A 20,410-nucleotide genomic window follows, 5' to 3' on the forward strand; every position below is an offset into this window, starting at 1 on the left:
GTTGGCTCACGGATCAGATGGCCAAGCGAGCGGGGTTGTGAAGCGCTTGGGCCACCGTCGGTCGTGTAGGATCGAGGAAACAACTGGGGGCCGCAAGAATAGAGCAAGAGAGACTCGGGCCCCCTCAGCGAAAGGAACTCTTTGTCCAAGTCCCCATTCCTCACCACGACTCTGTTGCTAGCGACCATGGATCCCGCGTCGGTGCCGGACTTTGACGACCTACCCAAGGTTGACGGTCAGCCTCAGGGATGTGCATGGGGTCTGTTTGATAAAGACGGCAAGAAGGATGTTTTCGGGACCCTCAACTTCCTGACGCCCTCAATCGTGGCCGCAGCGGCCGCCGAGGTCAAGGATGGAGTCTCCATCTCCCTCAAGTGCGTGGTGATCATTGAACAGGTCGCCACGTCACGATTAGTGGTCCTCTGTGAAGCTGACTTTCCGGTCCAGCTGGCCCTTGAACGGCATCAAGTTCCCTCTGCCGGGCCGCAAGCCGCCGGTGCACCGGCCCAAACCCTTGAGAGAGCTGGGCATAGACTGTGAGGGGTGGGACGACGAGCTGGACTTCAACACGCAGTTCAGCAGCCAGTGGGACGGCCTGTGCCACTTCACGCCCGGCGGCGCGACGTACAACGGCCTCAAGCCGACCCAGCAGGGGCTCGAGGTGCAGTCGACGGCCGAGAACGGGCTGCCGACGATTGAGCACTGGCACTCGCGCGGCGCGCTCGTCGGCCGCGGCGTGCTGATCGACTGGAAGCGGTTCCACGAGGAGACGACGGGCACGCCGTACCACCCGCTCGACGGGTACCGCATCACGCCCGAGGACATCGAGAAGGTGGCCAGGCACCAGGGCGTCGAGTTCAAGCACGGCGACATTCTGATCGTCCGTACCGGATACACCGAGGTGCTGGAGGCGCCCACCCAGGAGGACTTTGCCAAGTTTCAGGCGCAGACGCTGTCGGGCGTGCACGGAACCGTGGAGACGGCGCGCTGGGTGTGGAATCACCGGTTCGCCGCCGTGGCGGGCGATGCTCACGCTTTCGAGGCCCTTCCACCGCTGAAGCCTGACGGCACTCCCGGGTCTGTTACGGAGCCGGGTGGGTGTTCCAAGACGTCATCAATCAGGGTTGCCCTGTGGTCGAATCTTCTCTCGCTAACAGCACTCTATCCACAGTCCTCCACCACTGGTTCCTCAACCAGTTCGGCATGCCCATCGGCGAGCTGTGGGATCTGAAGGCCTTGAGCGAGTATGCGAAGAAGACGGGCCGATACAGCTTTCTGCTGACCTCGGTGCCACTGAACCACCCAGGCCTGGTGGCCTCGCCGCCCAACGCGATCGCGCTGTTCTAGGCTAAGAGCCAGCATTAGGTACCGCTTTGGATCCACGGTCCTTACTGTCTTGCCTGGTCTTGACGTCCCTAGTACGGGCGTCAAGCTGTCCGAGTCCCTCCTGCTATGTGGACTCGCCGTTGTAGTCGCCCACAACTCCCCTCGAGAATTGAAACTGTTCTGCCTCTCCAAGAGGTACCGCGGCGTTGCCAGCTTTCATGTTCCGCCGGCGGGCCGCAGTCCTATGTAGCAAGTCCTTGCCCGTGTCATAAAAGAGGTCGAGAACCGGCACCTTCCTGGGCCCATTAACAACATCATGGACCATGCCAGCCGACTGCAGCATCCACCTGCTGAACTGCCCCTTCTGTGTTACAGGCTTCCGAGGCCAGGGATGTGCCTTGACTCGCGGAATAGGGCAGGTATTGGACACCACAACGTGCGGGCATGCCGGTGATCAGTCGAGCTGGAACACCAGACCCTCCATAACTCGGAACAGGGTACTCCTCGACCGGCCTGCGGCTTCCGTTGCACCAACATGAAGGCAACACGTGCTTCGCGTTGGCGACCATGGGCAGCCAAATCACTGCCTCCACGGCGCAGGGCTCCGGATCGGTAATCGTCAGCCGCGACTCATCAAGTCGACCGTATCGACAAGATCACGCAAGATGTTCCTGCTGCCACCCATGTTCCAGCTCAACCATCAGCCATCCGACCTCGCATCCCGGACGACAAGGTCGAGGACAACGTTCGGCACTCTCCCAACGCGATCATCAAGCAACACCAGCAGCGGCGGTGCGGCTCCGGGCACCGCTTCTGCCCCCGCGCTCAGCGAACGCTAGGCGAGGGGGCCTGTCGGCCGGGGCGGCAGCCAGCAATGGCATGGGGGCCGCGTTGACGGGCGTCACGCTCGCGGCAGACGTGATCTGGGTGTGGATTAGGAAGCGTGAGACGACGAGCGGCGGCGACGGGAGCGGCGGCAGCGGCAGCGACAGGGATGGAGAGCACCAGGGACACCGCCCGGGCAAGCCGAGCTCTTCGCTGGCGGCCATCTGACATGGGAGAAGGAGGCGGCGCTGGAACCGGACTGCCCGGCGGCGGCGCAGGCTGGAGAGGTAGTTTTGGCCAGACGCCTCCAGTCCAAGGGCCCTGGTGGAGATGGAGGTTGAGCACCAATACGTCGAGCTTTCCCATGACACCCGACGCCCATCATGAGGCCGCTAGGCCATCAGAGCCATTTTGGAATAGACAAAACCTTGTGACAACTGCAGAAGTCAAGAAAATTCACAGTCATCCGGAGAACACGTCAAGGACAAGAAATTGCCCCGCCAATCAGAAAGAAAGTCGCCTGAGTTGCAGGGGCAGCCATCGCTGCCTGACTGCCTGGAAAATTGCAGGGGGTTGGCGCGACCCTGGAACACCCAAGCCTGCTCGTAACGCCGCTTCGGCTCGCTCAAACCCGGAGATAGGATTCCTTGCCTCAGCCTTACAGTACGAGACAGTAACTACACTATATATCATTCAGCGCCTTGAGCCAGTCCAGCAGACTTGCGACTCATAGCCAACAGTTCAGCGACAAAGAAAACACCGGCATCGAGACAAAGAGGCCGCTTGCGCAACGGCGCAAACTCGATCCGACTTCTACCGGGAGCTGGAAGTTCTTCACCCCTCACCCCGCGCATCGACCACCGCGCTCCCGCCCAGACACACCAACGCGCGACGACGCCAACCACCATCAAAAAAGCAACCCACAACAATGGCCGCCCCAACACAACCCACCATCACGCTCTACCGCGGCTTCGCCATCCGCGGCGCCCACGTGCCCTCGCCCTTCGTCAACAAGCTGGAGGCGCGCCTGCGCATCGGCGGCCTGACCTACCGCGTCGAGACGGGCTCGCCGCTGCACGCGCCGCGCGGCAAGCTGCCCTACATCGAGCTCTCCTCCGCGCCCGCCGCGGGCGATGGCGAGAAGCTGGGCGACTCGGCCCTGATCGCGCGCCGGCTCGTCGAGGACGGCCACATGGCGGATCTCAACGCCGGGCTGACGCCCGTGGAGAGGGCGCGGGACCTGGCGGTGCGGGCGCTGCTGGAGGATCGGCTTTATTTCTTCCAGGTGGGTTTTTTCCTTCTCTTCTCTTTGCTGATTTGCGGGGAGGCGGGCCGACAGTGATGCTGACGCCGGCTGTGTGTGTGTTTCTGTGTGTGTCGTGCAGTGCCGCGAGCGGTGGATAGACAACTACTACGTGATGCGCGACACGGTGCTGGCGCAGATCCCCTATCCCATCCGGATTTTCGTCGGCCTGCTGGCGTACCGCAACCAGAAGAACGTGCTGCACGGGCAGGGCGTGCTGCGCTTCACCGACGAGGAGGCCGCGGCGCAGCGGCACGAGGCGTGGGAGAGCGTCAACGCCATGCTGGTCGACTCGCGCAGCAAGGCCCAGGCCGCCGGCAGGGACGGCCCCTTCTGGGTCCTCGGTGGCGCTAACCCAACCGAGGCCGACCCCGTCGTGTTCGGCTTCATCGCCGGCGCGCTCAGTTGCAAGATGTACGTTGCGCGCACAAACGATCTCCGCACGCAATATCCCCAAATCGTTGTGAACTGACAACCTTCGCAGGGCTCCGGACACGGAGAAGATCATCCGCGGCATGCCCGCTGTCATGGAGTATGCGCGGAGAATCCATGATCGGTACTTCAGTGACTATCAGCGCTGGCACGATTAGAAGGTGAAGTTGGCGCGCAGAAACCAAGTAATGATGAACGATGTGTACGATCGGCAAATATGTCCTGGCGTTATGTACTCTTCAAACCTTAGCGGAGGAACTGGAGCACTGTTTAATATTTTTTTATTTTTATTTTTATTTTTGGGCTACGGAGGGAGAAAAAGTTGTCGACCCATCCTCCAACTGTGCCCGTTACGCCTCCATCAAACTCGCCAATAATTACACTCTGAGTGTTTCAGCAAGTTCGCGTCTCGCGGTAATCGTGGATGATGTCTGGGGCTGGAGCACAATACACTGGAACGCAGACTCAGTCAACACCTACGTTGATCACGGGATCAGAGCACGGTGTCGGCATAATTCTCCGCAGGCGATGCTAGAGTTGGAGCGGAGGAAACCGGAGTTGCGGAACCCGGCGCCTCTAGGCTAGGAAAAGAGCTAAGACCATCCATACTTAATGTTTCTAGCCCTCCTGTGTATGCCAGGCACTCAAGGTCCGGAGCTAAGAACAGGCCTCGGGCTGCTCAGAGCAAGACTTGCCTTGAAAATCCTCTCGCCCCCGTACTCATAGCCACAGTCAACACAGGCCCTACGTCTTCCAAGAAAGTAAAGCAAAGAAACTCAATTTCATGTCTCCATGGCCGCTGATGACCAACGGGAATCTCATAGGCATACCCCCATGCCGATTATCCCAGCAGTCCAGGCTGGGACCACAGCGATCGGTAGTCGCTGCACCTTCATCCCATCACCTGCTTGCTCCCTAAAAGAAACAACCGAAAACTCGTACTAAGTTAATGCCGCTGTCGTTCAAAGCATCAAGTCATTGACCCCTTGCTCACTCCATGAGATCTGTCATGATTAACCGCCCCGAGCATAGCCGAGCTGCGTCCATCCTCCCTCAACCAAAATGCATGAGGGTCCCCTAGGCAGGCAAAAGCGAAAAGAAAAAAAGAATCAAAGAAGTTGAAGTGAGTCCTTGGACCGTACGACTAGCGAATCAATGGCATTCTAAGAAAAACATGACCGGGAAAAAAAAAAAAAAAAAAATTCCATCTTAAGCGGACTGCCTGTGGAGTTGTCTTGCAAAGCAAACCGCGCTGGAACATCTCATCTTCAGAAAACGGCCGTTCGACCCTGGCGATGCCCCCATCCGTCGCATCCAGTCAAACACCCACAGCAACCTCAAGGTTGACTCCAGCAAACTCTTGCGTTAGGGCCAACTTAAAGCCCCCAGGAACGAGCAAGAACCTGCTCACTGGAGGTTGGAATCAGTGCCGGGCTGAGATGAGGCACCTTCTGAGACGGCGTCACCGCGGTGGTTACTCCCTTGTTGTCCGGCTGCCGCGCCGCGCCGCGGGGGGACAGGCATGTTAAGCCTCACAACATTGCTCTGTGCGGCCCTCGGGACCGCATTTGCGGGCATTGGCACCCGCCGTGGGACGTAAGGCGGGTGGCCGCTCACATACGCAAACGGATCAGTCGGGCTCACTGTGAGATCCTCGTCCCCGTGTGGCGATGATTTCGCCTGGGCCGCGGAAGACTCTTGCGGTGACGGCGTCGACCTTCTGAGCGGCACGATTTTTTCGGGAATTGGGACCCGCCGTGGGATGTAAGGCGGGTGCCCGCTCACGTAGGCGAATGGATCAGTCGGGCTGACTGTCAGATCATCGTCCTTCTGCTGAGGTGACGTCGCCCGAGGCGTCGAAAACTCTTGTGAGGGCGGCGTGGAAGTCCTCAGCGGCACGATTTTATCGGGGATCGGGACTCGCCGTGGAATGTAAGGTGGGTGACCGCTCACGTAAGCGAATGGATCATCCGGGCTGACCGTAAGATCATCGTCCTCCTGCTGCTGTGATGCCTGTTCTGCGGGGTGCGGTTGTGCCGGCGGCGTGGAAGTCCGTAGCGGCACGATTTTGTCGGGTATTGGGACTCGCCGTGGGATGTAAGGTGGGTGGCCGCTCACGTAGGCAAAAGGATCATCTGGGCTCACAGCGAGATCATCATCCGCCTGTGATTCCGGTGATTCCTGAGGCTTGGGCGACGCCGGCGGTTTGGGAAGCGGTACAATCTTGTCGGGAATCGGAACCCGCCGTGGAATGTACGGTGGGTGCCCGCTCACATATGCAAATGGATCCGTCGGGCTCACAGTAAGATCGTCTTCCTCCTGCGATTCCGGTGATTCCTTAGGCTCGGGCGACGCCGGCGGTTTGGGAAGCGGTACAATCTTGTCGGGAATCGGAACCCGCCGTGGAATGTACGGTGGGTGCCCGCTCACATAAGCAAAAGGATCCGTCGGGCTCACAGCAAGATCGTCTTCCTCCTGTGGCTCCGGAGGCTCCCGAGATTCGGGCGGCGGTTGCTCCGGCGGTTTAGGAAGCGGAACGATCTTGTCCGGGATCGGAACTCGTCGTGGAACGTAAGGCGGGTGGCCGCTCACGTAGGCGAAGGGATCATCTGGGCTCACAGGGTCGTCATCCTCCACATCTTGTGCTGATGATGCCGCCTGAGATTCGGGCGGCGGTTGCTCCGGCAGTGCGGGAAGTGGCACAATCTTGTCGGGAATTGGAACCCGCCTGGGGATGTATGGCGGGTGCCCGCTCACGTATGCAAAGGGATCATCCGGGCTCACAGGGGAGTATTCCTGGGGTATCGATGAATGATCAGTCGAGATCGTGGGGCGGAGATCCTGTGAAACCGGCGGCTGCCGTGATGACGACCCCGCACGGGGTGGAATAGGAGAAGGGTGGCCGCTCACGTACGCGAAAGGATCATTCGGATTTGCAGAAGCGCTTTCCTGCGACGTCGACGCCTCTGGCTGCGGCGCTTGGAGGGTCGGCGGTTGCGGCGGGACTACCCGGTGTGGGAGGTAAGGCGGATGACCGCTCACGTAGGGGATGGGATTGGTCGGGCTGACGGGCTCGCTGTCCTGCGGCATCGACTGGGTCGGCGGCAGCGGGGGAATTGCGGGGTTCTGGTTGTTGAGCAGTGGCTGCGGGTCAATAACCATCTCAGACCCATCTTCAAGACCGTCGTCTTCGTCTATCGCGTCAGCCTCTGGATCATCAAAGCCTCCTTCGTTGGTCTGGAGATGGGAAAAACCCGCTGTCGCCACGGGCATGTCAGGGAAGATGGTCTCATTCGCATGGGACCCATCGCGCGGGGGAAGCTGCGCCTGCCGAAGCTGATTTAAATGCCTGCGCAGACCGACAACCCCCTGACCCGAGAATACGCAGAAGACCGACCGCTGATGTTCAGTGAATTCTGCATTTGTATCGTCAGCGAGCTCGTCCAAAAGACGCACATGAGCCAGGTGCGCTCACCGGGCGGCGCATCTCGCGAGAAGTCCTCCAGATCGTCTCTGAGAAAGGCTTGGACCCCTGTCAAGCTGAGGTGAGTCAACCGAGGGCAGGAGTTAAGAAGCCGGATGATGCTCTAAAAAAAGGGGGGGTCAGAATGCGCGCGAAACAGAAAGTAACATTCGGAAATGGGATCAGTCCTGCGGGTGGCTTACCTCCTGCGTCAGGTTGGTGCAATAGCTCAGATGGACCCGTTCCAGGCAGCTCTGGCTGCTGCTGTATTCCCCCGGAATCATATTGCCGAACGAGTCCTTGCGCAGCCGCGGTCGTCGGTTCGCATTTGCCAGGGCGATGACGCTGGCGTCGGTAATGCTGGCGCACTTGACGAGCCCGATCCTTTTGAGTTTTGGAAGGGCGGCCAGCTTGGTCACCGAGTCATCCGTGAGGCGCGTGCAGCAGCCAAGATCTATGTATCGCATCCGGTTGCACGAGGAGACGAGATGCTTGACCGCCTCGTCGGTGATGAGCGAGCAGTGGCCCAGGTGAAGATAGTGGAGATTCTTTCCAAGCCGGGAGATGGCATAGACAGAGGCATCGGTGAGGTTGCGGCACTTCTGCAACACCAAGTTCCGAAGCCTCGGCGCCGCCTCGGTGATCTTCTCAACGGCCCGGTCCGTGAGCCTCGTGCAGGAGCTGAGGTCGAGAATGCGCAGATGTTCAAAACGCCTGCCCGGCGGGAGCGAAAGGAAGGCAGCATCGTCGATCAAGTCGCAGCCGGCGAGGCGGAACTCGCGAAGGGCCCTGGCCTTGGTAAACAGCGCCGTCACCGGTTCGTTGGTGAGTTGCCGGCACTGGTTGAGGTCCAGCTCGAGAATATTGGGGCAATGTTCCGCGAAGGCGAGAACAGCGTCATCGGAGAGTTGGGGGCAGTTGTTGAGCTTGAGCTGCGGCAGAATGTGAGAAATCAGCTGTTCCAAACGTGGCGTGCTTGCAGACTGCTTACCCTCTTGATGTACCTGCAGCTGTGGGCCAGCTGGATGAAGCTCTCGTTGGCAATCCTGTGGCAACCCGACACGTTGAGGCCTTGCAAGCGCGGGCAGTTGGCGGAGATGGCATCGATCGAGGCCTCCGTGATGTGGTCATGAAAGACGACCTCCGAGGATGACGATGACGAGGAGCCAAGCGAGACGTCAAGAGAGTAGAGATGGCTATTGTTCGAGACGAGGGCGATGAGCCCCAAGTCCGTTAGGTTGCTACACCCGGTCAGGGTAAGGCGCTCGACTCGGGTGCACGCAGCCAAGGGCATGACGCTGCCGTCGTTGACCTTTGCAGCGAGCGCAGACAAGTTCAGGCGCCTGACAAAGTCGCGGTACGAGAAGTACGGGTGCTCCAGAGCCAGGGTCCGGCAGATGCGCTCGTGCTTCTCCCACGTTGTGCACGACGGGCGGTGCCAGAGTATCTCGACGGCGTTGCGGGCCCAGCGCTTGCAGACCTTCATGATGCGGAGAAGATCCGCGGGGCTGCTCAGCCGAGCGAAGATGGCTATTAGGATTTCGTTCGGCAGACGGTTGAAGGGCGAAAGGCACGCGTCGTCCGCGACCTGCATGTCTTGGAGGTTCGGCACGCCGAGGGACGACTGGGAGTCGTTGCCGGCCACGAAGAAGTCGGACTCTTCATTTTCGGGAGGAGCGGGCGAGCTGGCGGACGAGGTCGAGCGCGAGTCGTGCTGCGCTCGCCGGGCCGGCTCGGCCTCGGCGTCCGCATCGTCGAGCACGCTGCGCGCGGTGGGGTCGAGAGCGACCAGGTCGAAAGACGCGCCTTGCCTCATGGTCGCGGTTGTTGGGGCTTCGCAAGACAAACGCGAGGTGAAATTGTGGTCGGGGGGTTGGAATGGGTGGAAGGGAGCGAAGAGTGGAGAGCGGGCGGTTGGACAGGCTTCAAGAAGTGGGCTGCTCCAGCCCAAAATAGCCTGGGGCTCAGGTGCAGCTGGACAAGGAAGGCACCACTCAAGGCCGTCTGAAACAAGTGAGCCTTGAAACAAGTGAGCCTTCGGTCGCTCGCACGGGCAGCGGTGCACTGCTGCGGAAACGCAACTGCGTGAGCGACGAAGGTTTCGGAAGCGGGTCCCGTCGTTCGGTCGAAAGAAAGCTCCCGATGAGCAAGGAACAATGCACTAAGGATTTTGGGGGGAGTGTATGCAAGTTTAAATGAGTCGCTGCGATGCGCCCGACTGCTGTGGTCGAGCTGGACGAGGTGGTACGGTGACTGTGACTGGCCAGCCTGAAACGAAATCGGCCAGTGGAGGTTCTTTTAACTATGGAACCCCACTGAAGGTCGGCTGCCGGTGGCAGGTGCTCCACCTGGGAAGGCGGGCGGCGGGACTGGGCAAGTGGGGCGCGTGTCTGAGCACCTGCTGTTGAGGTACCTGTCTCCCAAAGGCAGCTTCCGTCTTCCAGCACCTTGATCGGGATCGCGATGTTCTTTTGCCGTCAATCAGGAACGTAAATCTGAGCCAAAACCTTGCAGCTGCTTGGTGGCTGCCGTGGAGCAATGGCTGGTTTGAGCAAGGGCAGGTGTCAACGTCAGCATCCGTGCCGCAAGCCGCGGCTCCGGGGGCTTGCAACAATCTCTTTCCGCCGCTGGCAGCTGTTTGTGCGTTTGTGTGTCCGAGCAGGCACAGACATCAACGACTGCGGATATCTAGGTAGGTAGGTACCAGCTAGGCACATGCATAAACAGGCAGATGTTACGAGGACAGGATCCTGTGGAGGTATCTGGCAGTGCCTCGCCGGCCTTGCTCGCTGACCGCTGGCTGACGTTCAGCCCTTACCTATCTTACCTAGGTAGGTATTGGGATACTAATCACGCGCATTTGACAAGGAACTGAGCAAATATTCGATCATTCATGTCACACGCCCTGGGGGAACTGCCCCCTATTCGAGAGCCAGTGTTGGTGGTGTTCCGCAAGTCGGTAGTCGGACATGTCAGGGCCCGATCATGGCTGGTCGAGATTGGGTGCAGGTGACGGATCCGCTTGTTATTCACCGAAACTCGCGGTCGAAATGCCCCTCGTAGTGTGAGTTAGAGTCCCGAGACGCACACCAAATGGGCGCAGAGAGAGCGAGGCCGCCGCGCCATCTGAATCATGGAGCATGGCCTGGCGGCATGAGGTCAGCCAGTGGATGCGTTCAAACCAAGCCGCCCCCCCCGCTCCCCCCCTCCCCCGGGCCGGTCCATGCTTCTCGATAACCTTGATTGCCATCAAGGACGACTTACACAGCGCACATTCGGGTAAGCACTGCGTAGAGTTCGTCTCTTCCGCGGCTCTCGTTAGGTGCCTTATGCTAGCCAAATAGCGGTCAGATGCACCAGCTCTCCGACGTTTGCATCCTCCACGCTCCTTGAAACCATCGATGGGCGATGACCTCATAAGTTCAGGAGAAGAACCCAGTGGGGAAAGGGAGGTAAAAGCGAGCAACAGCACAGACTTACACAATTGTAGTGCCAGGTGACCTACAGTCCCGGAGGCCCGTTTACACCATGTCTTTAGACACCGAGTCGTTTACAGTAAGGTGACGGAGAAAAATTTGAGTGTTGCAGCAAATGGATCTCGGGTGTTGGAAACTCAGGCTGACATCATCATCACCCAGTCCAGCGCTGCCAAGACCGGCAACCGTGGCGCAACGCTAAATTGACAGTGACCATGTCCAATTCGGGTGTGATCTTGGGCATGCCGAACTGGAGGGGCCATTGAGTATCCGACTTTCTTCCGAATTCTCTCCTGAATAATCCCTCTTGACGATTAGTTGTGGATGTAGGCAAGCGATAATATCACGCATCATTCTCACTAGTAGTCATCGTTCTTGCGTGAAGCTCGTTGTGGGTTTGTCTCTGGGGCACAGTCAACTTGCTGGAAACGGTTAGCGTTTCTCTGTCGACAGGCGCTTTCGGCAGATTTGGCTCTCCGGAGCCTTGCTTGTTTGACGGAGCCCGCGGGTGTAAAGGGCACAGGTGCAACAGCTGCAGTCAGACAACCCATTGCATCGAAGGTTGTGAGGGATGATTGCAAGCTGAGCGCCGGATGGAAGGTTAACTCTAAATCCTCAGGGTCTCGGACATTCCCATGCTCTGCCAATCCGCGTCCCGGCGGCTTGCGCGGCCAACCGCCGCCGCCTCGTTCCGGCCACAGGTTCCCCGGCGCACCCTCTTCTCCCGCCGCACCGCGAGAACTTCCGGCCGACCAGTCGAGAATCTGGACATTCGTCGCCTCACGGAGCAGTCGGAGGAATACTACCGCAACCGACGCATCTTCCTCTGGTGCGGCACCATCGCTGGCGTTGTCTCCTTCATCTACACTGCCTACAAACTCAAAGTCGAGCTGTCCAAACCCGTCAAGCTCGACTCCAACCTCCCTTCATCAAACCCGCTCGCGGGTCCCGGCGCAGCCGAGCGCAAAGTCATCGTGCACGATGGCGAAGGCCATGAGATCGTCCCGACCGGCAACAGCACAGTGCCAACCTTCCCCCGCACGCTCAACCTCCCGTCCTACACGGCCCCGATAGCCGCGTCCACCCCAACCCCCGCCGACCCTGCCGTCTCCCCGGCGATCACCTCCCCCGGCGGCGGCACAACCACTACCGAATACACGCTCGTGGGCCTCGGCCTGCGCACCGTCACCTTCGTCAACCTGCAAGTCTACGTGGTCGGCTTCTACGTGGCGACGGCCGACATCGCGGCGCTGCAGGACGCGCTGGTCAAGAAGGTCAACCCGATCGCGACGACGCTCGTGCCCGGCGAGCGCGAGCAGCTGCGCGCCGCGCTGCTCGACCCGGCCGAGGGCGAGCGCACGTGGGACGAGCTGCTGGCCGCCGGCGTGCCCGCGCGGTCCGCGTTCCGCGTCGTGCCCGTGCGCGACACCGACTTCCACCACCTGCGCGACGGCTTCGTGCGCGCCATCCAGGCGCGCGCCCCGCCGTCGGCGCAGAACGACGACGCGTTCGGCGAGGCCATGCGCCAGTTCCGCGCCGTCTTCAACCGCGGCAGCGTGCCCAAGCGCAAGGAGCTGCTGCTCGCGAGGGACGAGACCGGGCGGCTCAGCATTACGTATGATGCCGGCGCGAACAAGCAAGAGGGGCGTCCGGCGGGGCGGCAGTTGATCGGCGTGGTGGAGGACGAGAGGGTGTCGAGGGCACTGTGGCTGAATTACCTGGCGGGCAAGAAGGTGGCCAGCGAACCGGCGCGGAAGAGCATTGTGGAGGGCATCATGGAGTTCGTGGAGAGGCCGGTTGGCACTGTCGCGACACGGGTGGTGCCGGTGGTGAACGCGAAGGTATGATATAGGCCCAATCGGCTCGTAGGGCACTCGGGTGCAACCAGAGACCACTCCAAGAAACGGAGGCATGCGATCATGTACAATTACAGCGGCTCTTTCAATACATTTGTATACGCATCACAGGTGAGGCTACCCGAGCCGTCCATCAGCATTAGGTATCCTGATCCGCAGCGCAGGAAACCACAGCAGCGGCGACCCCCCGCGCCTTAGAGCGCACCAGCCTCCGCCAACAGCTCCTCGATCTTCTTGCCATCCTTGCCATTCTTAACGACCGCCTCTAAATCCGAGTTGCCGCCGATGTGCACCCGGTTGATGAAGATGTTGGGCACCGTGCGCTGGCCGGTGAGCTTGTGCAGCGCGTTCTGGATGTCGTCGCCGTCACTCTCTTGGTTGAGCTCGATGGCCGTGTACTTGGCTTTCAGCCCGTCGAGGATCCGCTTCGTGTTGTTACAGTAAGGGCAGTACGACTTGCTGAAGACCACTGGGAGCAGCCAAAGTCCTTTAGTACCGAAACCTGTAGACCCCAGGGAGGGAGGGCAGTTGTACGTACTGACAGCGTTGTCATCGATCAGCTGCTGGGCTTTCTTCTGCGCGGCATCCATGGTTGCGGATGGACTGGAACCGAACAGTCTACGGAAGATAAAGGACATGAAAGTCGTTGTTGCGGGTGTTGATGTTAAAGACCGGAAGAAGGAAAAATGAGGGGCGAAGTTCGCTTTCTTGTAAGCCTTGGGGTCGTGCTTGCAACGGTACTTGTGTGGTCCCCTACTCGGCGGCGGATTGCGCCATCCACAGATTTGTCAACGAGGCATTCCCTGACAAACACTGGATTGCACAGGAACACAGCAGTGCATACAAACCTGGAAGCTTCTCGATAGTATAAGAAAGCGGAATAGTTACTAAGAAGCCGCAAAGCTTCGGAAGGAGCGCGTGGAAAGGTTCGTCCGGTGAGAGCGGATTTGACCCCGGTCCCATGCCCGCGCCAAACCCCTGGTTTGAGATCTTTTTCCGTTCATGGAACGCCAGCATCAAGTCAACTTCCCGATGACGCAAGTGGCCCGTGCAAAGCCCTGAGGAAGGAGCCGGTTCGGCAGTCTTGATCGCTCAGGCAGTTCCTGAAGCAAAACTTCAAGATGCAGCTCCGTAACAGCGGTTACATACACATGGACTGTAGGAACGAGCTCAGCATTGCTTCATCAACCTTAATTCACGGGGCTTTTTCTCCGGAGTTCAGGTATCCGTTTAGTTGGTCCAGAGGCCCAAATCATGTGACTTGACTACCTGGTAGCGCGATTTGCCCGGCGTAAATTTCTTCGCAAATTGACAAGACGCAATGCTTCGCTTCAGAACTACGGGGGTACTGTGCAGACAGTCACCGTTGGGTTTCTTTGACGGAAGGTTAGCGCAGGGCGGTTGGTTCACTAGCGCCCACGCTCTACACTAAGCTGGCTCAAACCGAAACAGCGATAGTTAAGTGATAAGATTGAGAGATTGCGCTCTGAACGCGAGAAAAGCGAGGCTATTCGCATACAGGACTCCCCTTTCCGGGCATTGCCTCGTTGTCTTGGCCTGGAGTGTGATTCACTCTCGTTGGGCTCAAGGGCTTCAAAGGAGTGCGAAGAAGCCAAGGGGCAATTGGATCAGCTTCGGACGACTTTTAACCTCCTGGTTGGCTCCAGAAGAAGGCGGTAGTGTGTACTCCGAAGAGCAGCTCAACAAAATGCGATGATCCGCCGCAAAGTTGGAGCTGTGAAACGTTAGACAGCGGTGGGCTGGTCACTGGTCGACCCATCAGCGGCAACATGTCGAATGTTCTGACATCTTGTTCTCTCGCTATCTTTGAACTTTAATGCCATTGTATCGCCGGCTTTGAAGAGAGGTCCCGAAAAGAGGTCCCGAAATGCTGTGGCAAACGGGGCAGTCGGACATCCTCCATGATGCAGTTGGTCAGAAATTGGGCAGCCGACCAATGGTCACAATGGCAGGCGGAGCAGGTCGGACCCACATTCAGGCGGGGTCTTTGGGCCACGGGGTTGGCCCCGAGACTTTTCCCAGACCCTTGCAGGAAGGACTGGACCATCTGAAGACCGCCACCACCAGCATCGAGCTGAGCGTGCTGTCGGGAACCAGATCGGCCCTCTCAGGCACTGAAGCGACCCTGCTTTGTTCTCGAAGCGGGGAGCATTGAGAGGCGTTTTGTTGCCATTCCCGGCACCTGGTGCGAGGACAACGCGACACTTGCCCCGCCCACTCGAGGGCAGCAACTCTGGCCTCTACACGAGAGTGGTCATTGGCCTGGCAGTCTTTCCGCCCCGACTGATGCATCCGGCCAGCACGTATCCCAATACCCTGCACCGCCTCCACCGGACCAGGCGACGAACGGTCTGATAAAACCATCCTCCCTTTCTCTTCGTCCTCCCCTCTCTACCAGGTCGACGGCATCGTGTCGTAGTACCACACGAACGTCGCCAAAGTGGCTTCCGGTTCAGGACCTTGGGCATCATTGGGTGCCTCGTTCGCCAGCCTCGCCGGCAATTTTAGTTCGGCGCTGCGGGGCTTTCCTGCGTCGCTGCACACGTATCTAGACGCCGCGGGCGATCGCGTGGCGGGTGCGACCGGCTACCTCCAGTTAACAACCGGCCTTTCACCGACGGTGCTCTACGCGACGGCCGGTGCCCTCCTGTTCCTCGGCGCCATCCCAGCAGTCTTGGCACGTAACGGACAAGGCAGCAGAAAATCTGGAAGCATGTCGCGCTACGGCTTCTCAAGCCGCGGGGGGTTTTCGCCCTTCAGCTCGCAGGATGGCGTGCCCAACGTGACAGACGAGGATTTCAGCTACATCACGTCGGCAGACCTAGAAGATCATGAGTTCGACTTCCCTCAGCCGTATATTATGCCCCACTCGCACATCGTCGACTACAATCACTTCTCCCACTCGGCTCCTGCGCCTGCCTATGGTCAGCCCCGACCCGAAGACGACGTCATGCTGATCAGGTACCGGGGCGTCACCTACCCGGAGCACTTTCCGGCATATTCGATCGGTGACGGGAAGCTGTTAGTCAGCGATGTGCGAGAGCGTGTGATGATGATCCTGGACCTATCGGATCGCCAGGCGAAGAAGATCAGGATGTACTACAAAGGCCGCCGTCTAAAGGACCCCGCGACCCCAGTGCGCAAATACGGTGTCAAAGACAACAGCGAAGTCTTGGTGATACTGGACGAATCGGGATACGAAAGCAGCGAGAGCGAAGAGGAGGCGGTCGTGGTTGGAAGGGATAGCAGAGGGAGGTACGAGGGGCCGGGAGAGTCGCCGAGATCGCCGAGGCTCGGCCGTTCGGACAGAGTGGGTGACCGGAGCCCCCGGGACAGCTCCTCGCAGGTCGGCACAGAAGTTCCGGTGGACGACAGCAGGAGGAGAGGCACATCCAGAGTGCGAGCCCATTCACCTGGATCAGCCGTCTCGGCAGCCAGCGCACCTGTCGCTCCCCCCGTCGTTCCCCCCGTCGCTCCCCCCGTCGGCATCCCCGGAGGCCCCATCGAAAAGCTGAACAACATTGCCGCGGACTTCGACAGCAAATGGCTGCCCTTGTGCATGGAGTTCGCGGCGAACCCTCCTATGGACGCTAAAAAGCGCATCGATGAGCATCGCAAGCTTTCCGAAACCATCATGCAGCAGGTCCTTCTCAAACTCGACGCGATCGAGACCTCCAGCGAGGAGGGCGCGCGGGCTCGCAGGAAGGCGCTGGTGGTGGAAGTGCAGAAAGCGTTGAAGGCGCTTGACGACGCGAGGAACTTGATATGACGACCGGCGATCCAACAGTCAACATCGAGGCTCGGATCCGGCAGACGTTTCCATTGCCGGAACCCCTGTCCGGCCGATTCCGCCCTTATTCACCTCCGATCTTGATTCGCTATAGCCGTCAGCGCCTGAGGACGTCCTCCCTGGCGAGCGAGTTTCCAGCCATGCACTCCATTACCTTGTACATACGTATTGTTCATTTCAGGAAGTCAGTCACTGGGTGCATGAAACATCTGGTCGGGTGGTGTTTCTCGACCTCCGCTCTCCGTCCCGCGGGAAGAAAGGGGACTACAATAGACCGCCATTTCCAGCGGTTGAACTTGCAACCGTTCTGGCACGGACATGCCCAGATTGGTGACCCGTCTCGCTCAGAGAAAGTCGCTCAACCCTAGTTCTTGTAACCAGGAGAGAACATTGTCTCTCGTCTGCCCAAACAACCGCAGGTTGTAGAGATAGGGTCGGCCTGCCGAGAGGGTGATGCCCGTTCCTGGCCGTCTGCCTGCCGCCCGACAGCTGGTGGATTTTGGGAAAAGCTGCCCCGCCCAGGCCCGGTAGGTCTAACCCTACCCTCTCCTGCCTCAGGCAAAAAGAAATCACTCCTTCCCCCGTAAGCCTCCACTACATCCAAATCCGGCCTAGCGCATTTGCGCCCGCCTGACTGCACACGGCCAATTTTCAGCACACACAAAAAAGTCGACCATCAACCATCGCAAGGGTAAGGAAGCAGCCAGCTGCTATTTGATCAGCCGGAGCGCGACTGATCAATCTTTTCTTTTCTTCTTCTGCCCAGGTCACCACGGCAAAATGTCTTCGTTCGAGTCTGTGGTATGTTCTTCCCCTCCACCCAAATTGACGCATCGGCAAAGCTTCGAGCGAATGTTGGCCGCCCGCGACTTCGCGAACGCAAACACGGAAAACGAAGATGTCGCCCGGGGTGGCGGTTAGGCGATGCGTTGTCCTGGGAGTGTCGGGATGTGCCTCAGATGCTTACAGGTGCCTGCACAGGTCGTGATCGATGGCAAGGGCCACCTGCTTGGCCGCCTGGCCAGCATCGTCGCCAAGCAGCTCCTCAGCGGCCAGAAGATCGTCGTCGTCCGCTGCGAAGCCCTCAACATCTCCGGCGAGTTCTTCCGCGCGAAGCGTACGTGCCATTATTTCACTAGTTCGATCTTGGATCCCGTGGGAGGAGAGACGCAAAACCGATTCGGGGCTTGGGTGACTCGGGGTGTTTGGATATCAGGGCGGCATGATGAGGAAGCAAGATCGGGAGGCTGACGGTCGCGAACAGTCAAGTATCACGCCTACCTTCGCAAGATGACCCGGTACAACCCCACCCGCGGCGGTGAGTCGATCATACCCGATCGATTGTCCCAAGATGGCGCGAGTCTGACAGCCCCCCAGGCCCTTTCCACTTCCGCGCCCCCTCCCGTATCTTCTACAAGGCCGTCCGCGGCATGATCCCCCACAAGACCGCCCGCGGTGCCGCCGCCCTTGAGCGCCTCAAGGTCTTCGAGGGTGTCCCTCCCCCGTACGACAAGAAGAAGAAGATGGTGGTTCCTCAGGCTCTGCGCGTCCTGAGGCTGCAGCCCGGCCGCAAGTACTGCACCGTTGGCCGTCTCAGCCACGAGGTCGGCTGGAAGTACCAGGACGTTGTCGAGAGGTGCGTCCAAGCCAGGATATCTGCGACTCTGTACCCGCGGATGGGAGGGCGTGAAAATGCTGACACCGTGGCAGGCTGGAGGAGCGGCGCAAGGCGAAGGGCGCCGCCTACTACGAGCGCAAGAAGCTGGCTGCGAGACAGCTTTCCGAGGCGAAGAAGGCGGCGAAGGTCGACTCGAAGACGGCGGAGGCCCTCGCGGCCTACGGCTACTAAACGCGGTGGCCGGCTCGCACCCTGCTTTGTCCTTTATGCGGTTTCACTCTAGATTGGCGCGGTGGTTCAGGGCATCAACTTCATATGCGTGGATGGTGGGAATGGCAACGGCTATCTGATTCACTGTGCTCCCCAGGCTTGGGACCTCATAAATACATGAGATCAACCAATGGAGACCGAGGTTGCACGGGATGAAGGAAGCGCAGCCAAACAAAACAACAATACCCGGCTCTGGCGGAGAGGCTTCGTGCTGTTGTTGGGCAGGGGCGCTGTTGAGTCGCGCCCCTCGATATGACAGCTGAGTGCCTCGGCCAGTGGCCCGCTCATGCTGAATTCAGTGACCATAATCTGTATCTGTGCCAGTTTAGCGGTGAATGCAAAGGGAAAGCGCTGCGAGGGTTGATGATCATGGGATGCTCCGGGGCTGACGTGCAATCTCGTGCTCAACTTGGTCTCCTGTCGGCAACAGACAGGGTGCCGGGCTGCGGGTTCTGCCTGGACGTTGCAGGTTGAGAGCCGGACCAATGGGCCAAACATCACAGTTGCCCTGCCCCGCTGCTGGATCGTTGTTTGACTGGAACAAAGTCCAGGGACCGCGGATAGGAGGACGTCTTGGGTCCGAAGCGACCTATCACAGATGCTCGCGGATATCTCGGGCACGTTTGGTTGGAGCATCTGCTCGTCAGGGGGAGTTCCAGTTAGGTTGAGTACCTGGATTTGCTGTTTGTTGTTCTAGACCGGCATCTCAGGGGACCATTGACTCGCGTCGCGCCGCTCATGTTTGACATGCTATTCTGAGCTGGTGCCGCGGCGATGGCTTCAGTTCCGAGAAGATGAGTACCCTGCGGGTGGGCGAAACCTGGAGTTCCTCAAATCAACGATCTGCTAGATCTCCTCGATCAAATTACCATCATTATGGGTTATGGAGGACACCTGTTAAGGGTTTGGAAGTTTTGGGTGCTGAAGACAGCACCTGCAGAGGTTCATCATGTTCTTGAGCCCGCTCGACGTCCGGAGGCTTTCCTAAGAGATGGGGTTCAAGACATTGTTTGTAGCCATCACGAGGAGTATCTAATCAACCGGTTCCATCATTTATACAGATTACATTTGATGGAGATGAACGCTTTGGAAACTAAGAGTGGATGTCGGCGGGAGAGTTATGGGGATCTTAAACCCACCCTCACACAGCGTCCTATGTCCAACGGCACCACCAAGAACCCCGTACCCAAGCAAACGGACGTCTTGTATGGCTTCCAAAGTAACCCCTAGGCAGCTAACCCGATCACGAGAACTTCCGACTTCAAGCCCCAAAACATCAATACAGCTCACCTTATCTGGGAACGGAACCTTCAATGCACTGAGGGCACCTGCGACTGCGAGTAGCCTAGAACATGACGTTTTCCGCAACCGCTATCACAATAGTATGTGGCTTTGGGCAAAAAGTCATTTTCCAACTCACATCCTAGACTTCATGAGTTTCCGGTCCTCCCGGTCGTTCCTGGTCGTCCCTTGAACCTAGGGTGCACTATTCTTCGCAAGGGGCCGTTGGTTTCAAGGACTCGGCCTTCGGTTCTGACCGGACGAGGAAGACCTCGACATCGCCATCGGCCATTTTATAGCACAGACACAACTATACTTCATTTTCTCTGCGGCAGCTGAGTCCAGACTACTAGCCAACTGTGTATGACTCGGGAGGTTATGAGACGATGTGCTATGTTTCTGTTTCAATCAACAAGTTTCAAGACGTGGCGTGATGATTTTTGGTGCTGAACTGTATTCTCTCGCGTTGGTCACCGCAGTTTCTAGTAGTCAAGACCCCCCCGGCTGCGAGCTAGGGGAAAAACCTTAGTGCAAGCATCGACGTTGTGTGTCACGTCAGGGGTAAGGGGCTCAGAGCTTGGCACAGCGCACTGGCCATGGTTTCCCCACTCCTGGGTGTATATATACCACGCTCTGTTCAGTCTTTAGCTCTCTTTTGTACTGGAACAACGCACTCTCTCTTTGCATTCCGATGCTCTACTACGATCCTACCGTTGTATCTACACCTCGTAGCTCGCTATAGTATATCA

The 20,410-nt window shown here is 58.8% G+C and overlaps 7 protein-coding genes across 7 annotated transcripts; 5 read left to right on the plus strand and 2 right to left on the minus strand.

Moving 5' to 3' along the window:
- Nucleotides 1-88: 88 nt before the first annotated feature.
- THITE_2107984 (uncharacterized protein) lies at nucleotides 89-1,399 on the plus strand. Its single transcript, XM_003649400.1, has 3 exons — nucleotides 89-374; nucleotides 448-1,094; nucleotides 1,172-1,399. The coding sequence occupies exons 1-3, from the start codon at nucleotides 187-189 to the stop codon at nucleotides 1,345-1,347; spliced, it is 1,011 nt and encodes a 336-aa protein (XP_003649448.1). The 5' UTR covers nucleotides 89-186; the 3' UTR covers nucleotides 1,348-1,399.
- Nucleotides 1,400-1,543: 144 nt separating this feature from the next.
- Nucleotides 1,544-2,644, minus strand: THITE_2107987 (uncharacterized protein). Its single transcript, XM_003649401.1, has one exon. The coding sequence runs from the start codon at nucleotides 2,373-2,375 to the stop codon at nucleotides 2,097-2,099; it is 279 nt and encodes a 92-aa protein (XP_003649449.1). The 5' UTR covers nucleotides 2,376-2,644; the 3' UTR covers nucleotides 1,544-2,096.
- Nucleotides 2,645-2,782: 138 nt separating this feature from the next.
- On the plus strand, nucleotides 2,783-4,669 carry THITE_2107989 (uncharacterized protein). Its single transcript, XM_003649402.1, has 3 exons — nucleotides 2,783-3,436; nucleotides 3,537-3,868; nucleotides 3,939-4,669. The coding sequence occupies exons 1-3, from the start codon at nucleotides 3,080-3,082 to the stop codon at nucleotides 4,042-4,044; spliced, it is 795 nt and encodes a 264-aa protein (XP_003649450.1). The 5' UTR covers nucleotides 2,783-3,079; the 3' UTR covers nucleotides 4,045-4,669.
- A 1,760-nt stretch (nucleotides 4,670-6,429) lies between these two features.
- On the minus strand, nucleotides 6,430-9,254 carry THITE_2107996 (uncharacterized protein). The gene is made up of 5 exons (XM_003649403.1): nucleotides 8,341-9,254; nucleotides 7,553-8,275; nucleotides 7,362-7,473; nucleotides 6,801-7,302; nucleotides 6,430-6,682 (listed from the first exon to the last, which is right to left on the minus strand). The coding sequence occupies exons 1-5, from the start codon at nucleotides 9,163-9,165 to the stop codon at nucleotides 6,667-6,669; spliced, it is 2,178 nt and encodes a 725-aa protein (XP_003649451.1). The 5' UTR covers nucleotides 9,166-9,254; the 3' UTR covers nucleotides 6,430-6,666.
- A 2,093-nt stretch (nucleotides 9,255-11,347) lies between these two features.
- Nucleotides 11,348-13,557, plus strand: THITE_108165 (uncharacterized protein). Its single transcript, XM_003649404.1, has 3 exons — nucleotides 11,348-13,150; nucleotides 13,220-13,434; nucleotides 13,530-13,557. Exon 1 carries the CDS (start codon nucleotides 11,461-11,463, stop codon nucleotides 12,670-12,672), a length of 1,212 nt encoding a protein of 403 aa, XP_003649452.1. The 5' UTR covers nucleotides 11,348-11,460; the 3' UTR covers nucleotides 12,673-13,150; nucleotides 13,220-13,434; nucleotides 13,530-13,557.
- Nucleotides 13,558-14,749: 1,192 nt separating this feature from the next.
- THITE_2074055 (uncharacterized protein) lies at nucleotides 14,750-16,804 on the plus strand. Its single transcript, XM_003649405.1, has one exon. The coding sequence runs from the start codon at nucleotides 15,416-15,418 to the stop codon at nucleotides 16,469-16,471; it is 1,056 nt and encodes a 351-aa protein (XP_003649453.1). The 5' UTR covers nucleotides 14,750-15,415; the 3' UTR covers nucleotides 16,472-16,804.
- A 346-nt stretch (nucleotides 16,805-17,150) lies between these two features.
- On the plus strand, nucleotides 17,151-18,749 carry THITE_70134 (60S ribosomal protein L16). Its single transcript, XM_003649406.1, has 5 exons — nucleotides 17,151-17,293; nucleotides 17,474-17,609; nucleotides 17,757-17,810; nucleotides 17,870-18,128; nucleotides 18,203-18,749. Exons 1-5 carry the CDS (start codon nucleotides 17,273-17,275, stop codon nucleotides 18,339-18,341), a joined length of 609 nt encoding a protein of 202 aa, XP_003649454.1. The 5' UTR covers nucleotides 17,151-17,272; the 3' UTR covers nucleotides 18,342-18,749.
- The last annotated feature ends 1,661 nt before the right edge of the window (nucleotides 18,750-20,410 follow it).

This window comes from Thermothielavioides terrestris, chromosome 1, assembly GCF_000226115.1.
Source record: "Thermothielavioides terrestris NRRL 8126 chromosome 1, complete sequence".
Taxonomy (NCBI): domain Eukaryota; kingdom Fungi; phylum Ascomycota; class Sordariomycetes; order Sordariales; family Chaetomiaceae; genus Thermothielavioides; species Thermothielavioides terrestris.

Excerpts from the sequence above, each read along its gene's own strand:
- THITE_2074055 (XM_003649405.1), top strand. The coding sequence starts at position 15,416 with ATGTCGCGCTACGGCTTCTCAAGCCGCGGGGGGTTTTCGCCCTTCAGC.
- THITE_2107984 (XM_003649400.1), top strand. The coding sequence starts at position 187 with ATGGATCCCGCGTCGGTGCCGGACTTTGACGACCTACCCAAGGTTGAC. Across the intron at positions 375-447 it reads GGAGTCTCCATCTCCCTCAA|CTGGCCCTTGAACGGCATCA; the intron begins GTGCGTGGTGAT and ends TTTCCGGTCCAG. Across the intron at positions 1,095-1,171 it reads CGGGTCTGTTACGGAGCCGG|TCCTCCACCACTGGTTCCTC; the intron begins GTGGGTGTTCCA and ends CTCTATCCACAG.
- THITE_108165 (XM_003649404.1), top strand. The coding sequence starts at position 11,461 with ATGCTCTGCCAATCCGCGTCCCGGCGGCTTGCGCGGCCAACCGCCGCC.
- THITE_2107987 (XM_003649401.1), bottom strand. The coding sequence starts at position 2,375 with ATGGCCGCCAGCGAAGAGCTCGGCTTGCCCGGGCGGTGTCCCTGGTGC.
- THITE_2107996 (XM_003649403.1), bottom strand. The coding sequence starts at position 9,165 with ATGAGGCAAGGCGCGTCTTTCGACCTGGTCGCTCTCGACCCCACCGCG. Across the intron at positions 8,276-8,340 it reads GCTGCAGGTACATCAAGAGG|CTCAACAACTGCCCCCAACT; the intron begins GTAAGCAGTCTG and ends CCGCAGCTCAAG. Across the intron at positions 7,474-7,552 it reads GCACCAACCTGACGCAGGAG|AGCATCATCCGGCTTCTTAA; the intron begins GTAAGCCACCCG and ends CCCTTTTTTTAG.
- THITE_70134 (XM_003649406.1), top strand. The coding sequence starts at position 17,273 with ATGTCTTCGTTCGAGTCTGTG. Across the intron at positions 17,294-17,473 it reads TGTCTTCGTTCGAGTCTGTG|GTCGTGATCGATGGCAAGGG; the intron begins GTATGTTCTTCC and ends GTGCCTGCACAG. Across the intron at positions 17,610-17,756 it reads CGAGTTCTTCCGCGCGAAGC|TCAAGTATCACGCCTACCTT; the intron begins GTACGTGCCATT and ends GGTCGCGAACAG.
- THITE_2107989 (XM_003649402.1), top strand. The coding sequence starts at position 3,080 with ATGGCCGCCCCAACACAACCCACCATCACGCTCTACCGCGGCTTCGCC. Across the intron at positions 3,437-3,536 it reads ATCGGCTTTATTTCTTCCAG|TGCCGCGAGCGGTGGATAGA; the intron begins GTGGGTTTTTTC and ends TGTGTCGTGCAG. Across the intron at positions 3,869-3,938 it reads GGCGCGCTCAGTTGCAAGAT|GGCTCCGGACACGGAGAAGA; the intron begins GTACGTTGCGCG and ends CAACCTTCGCAG.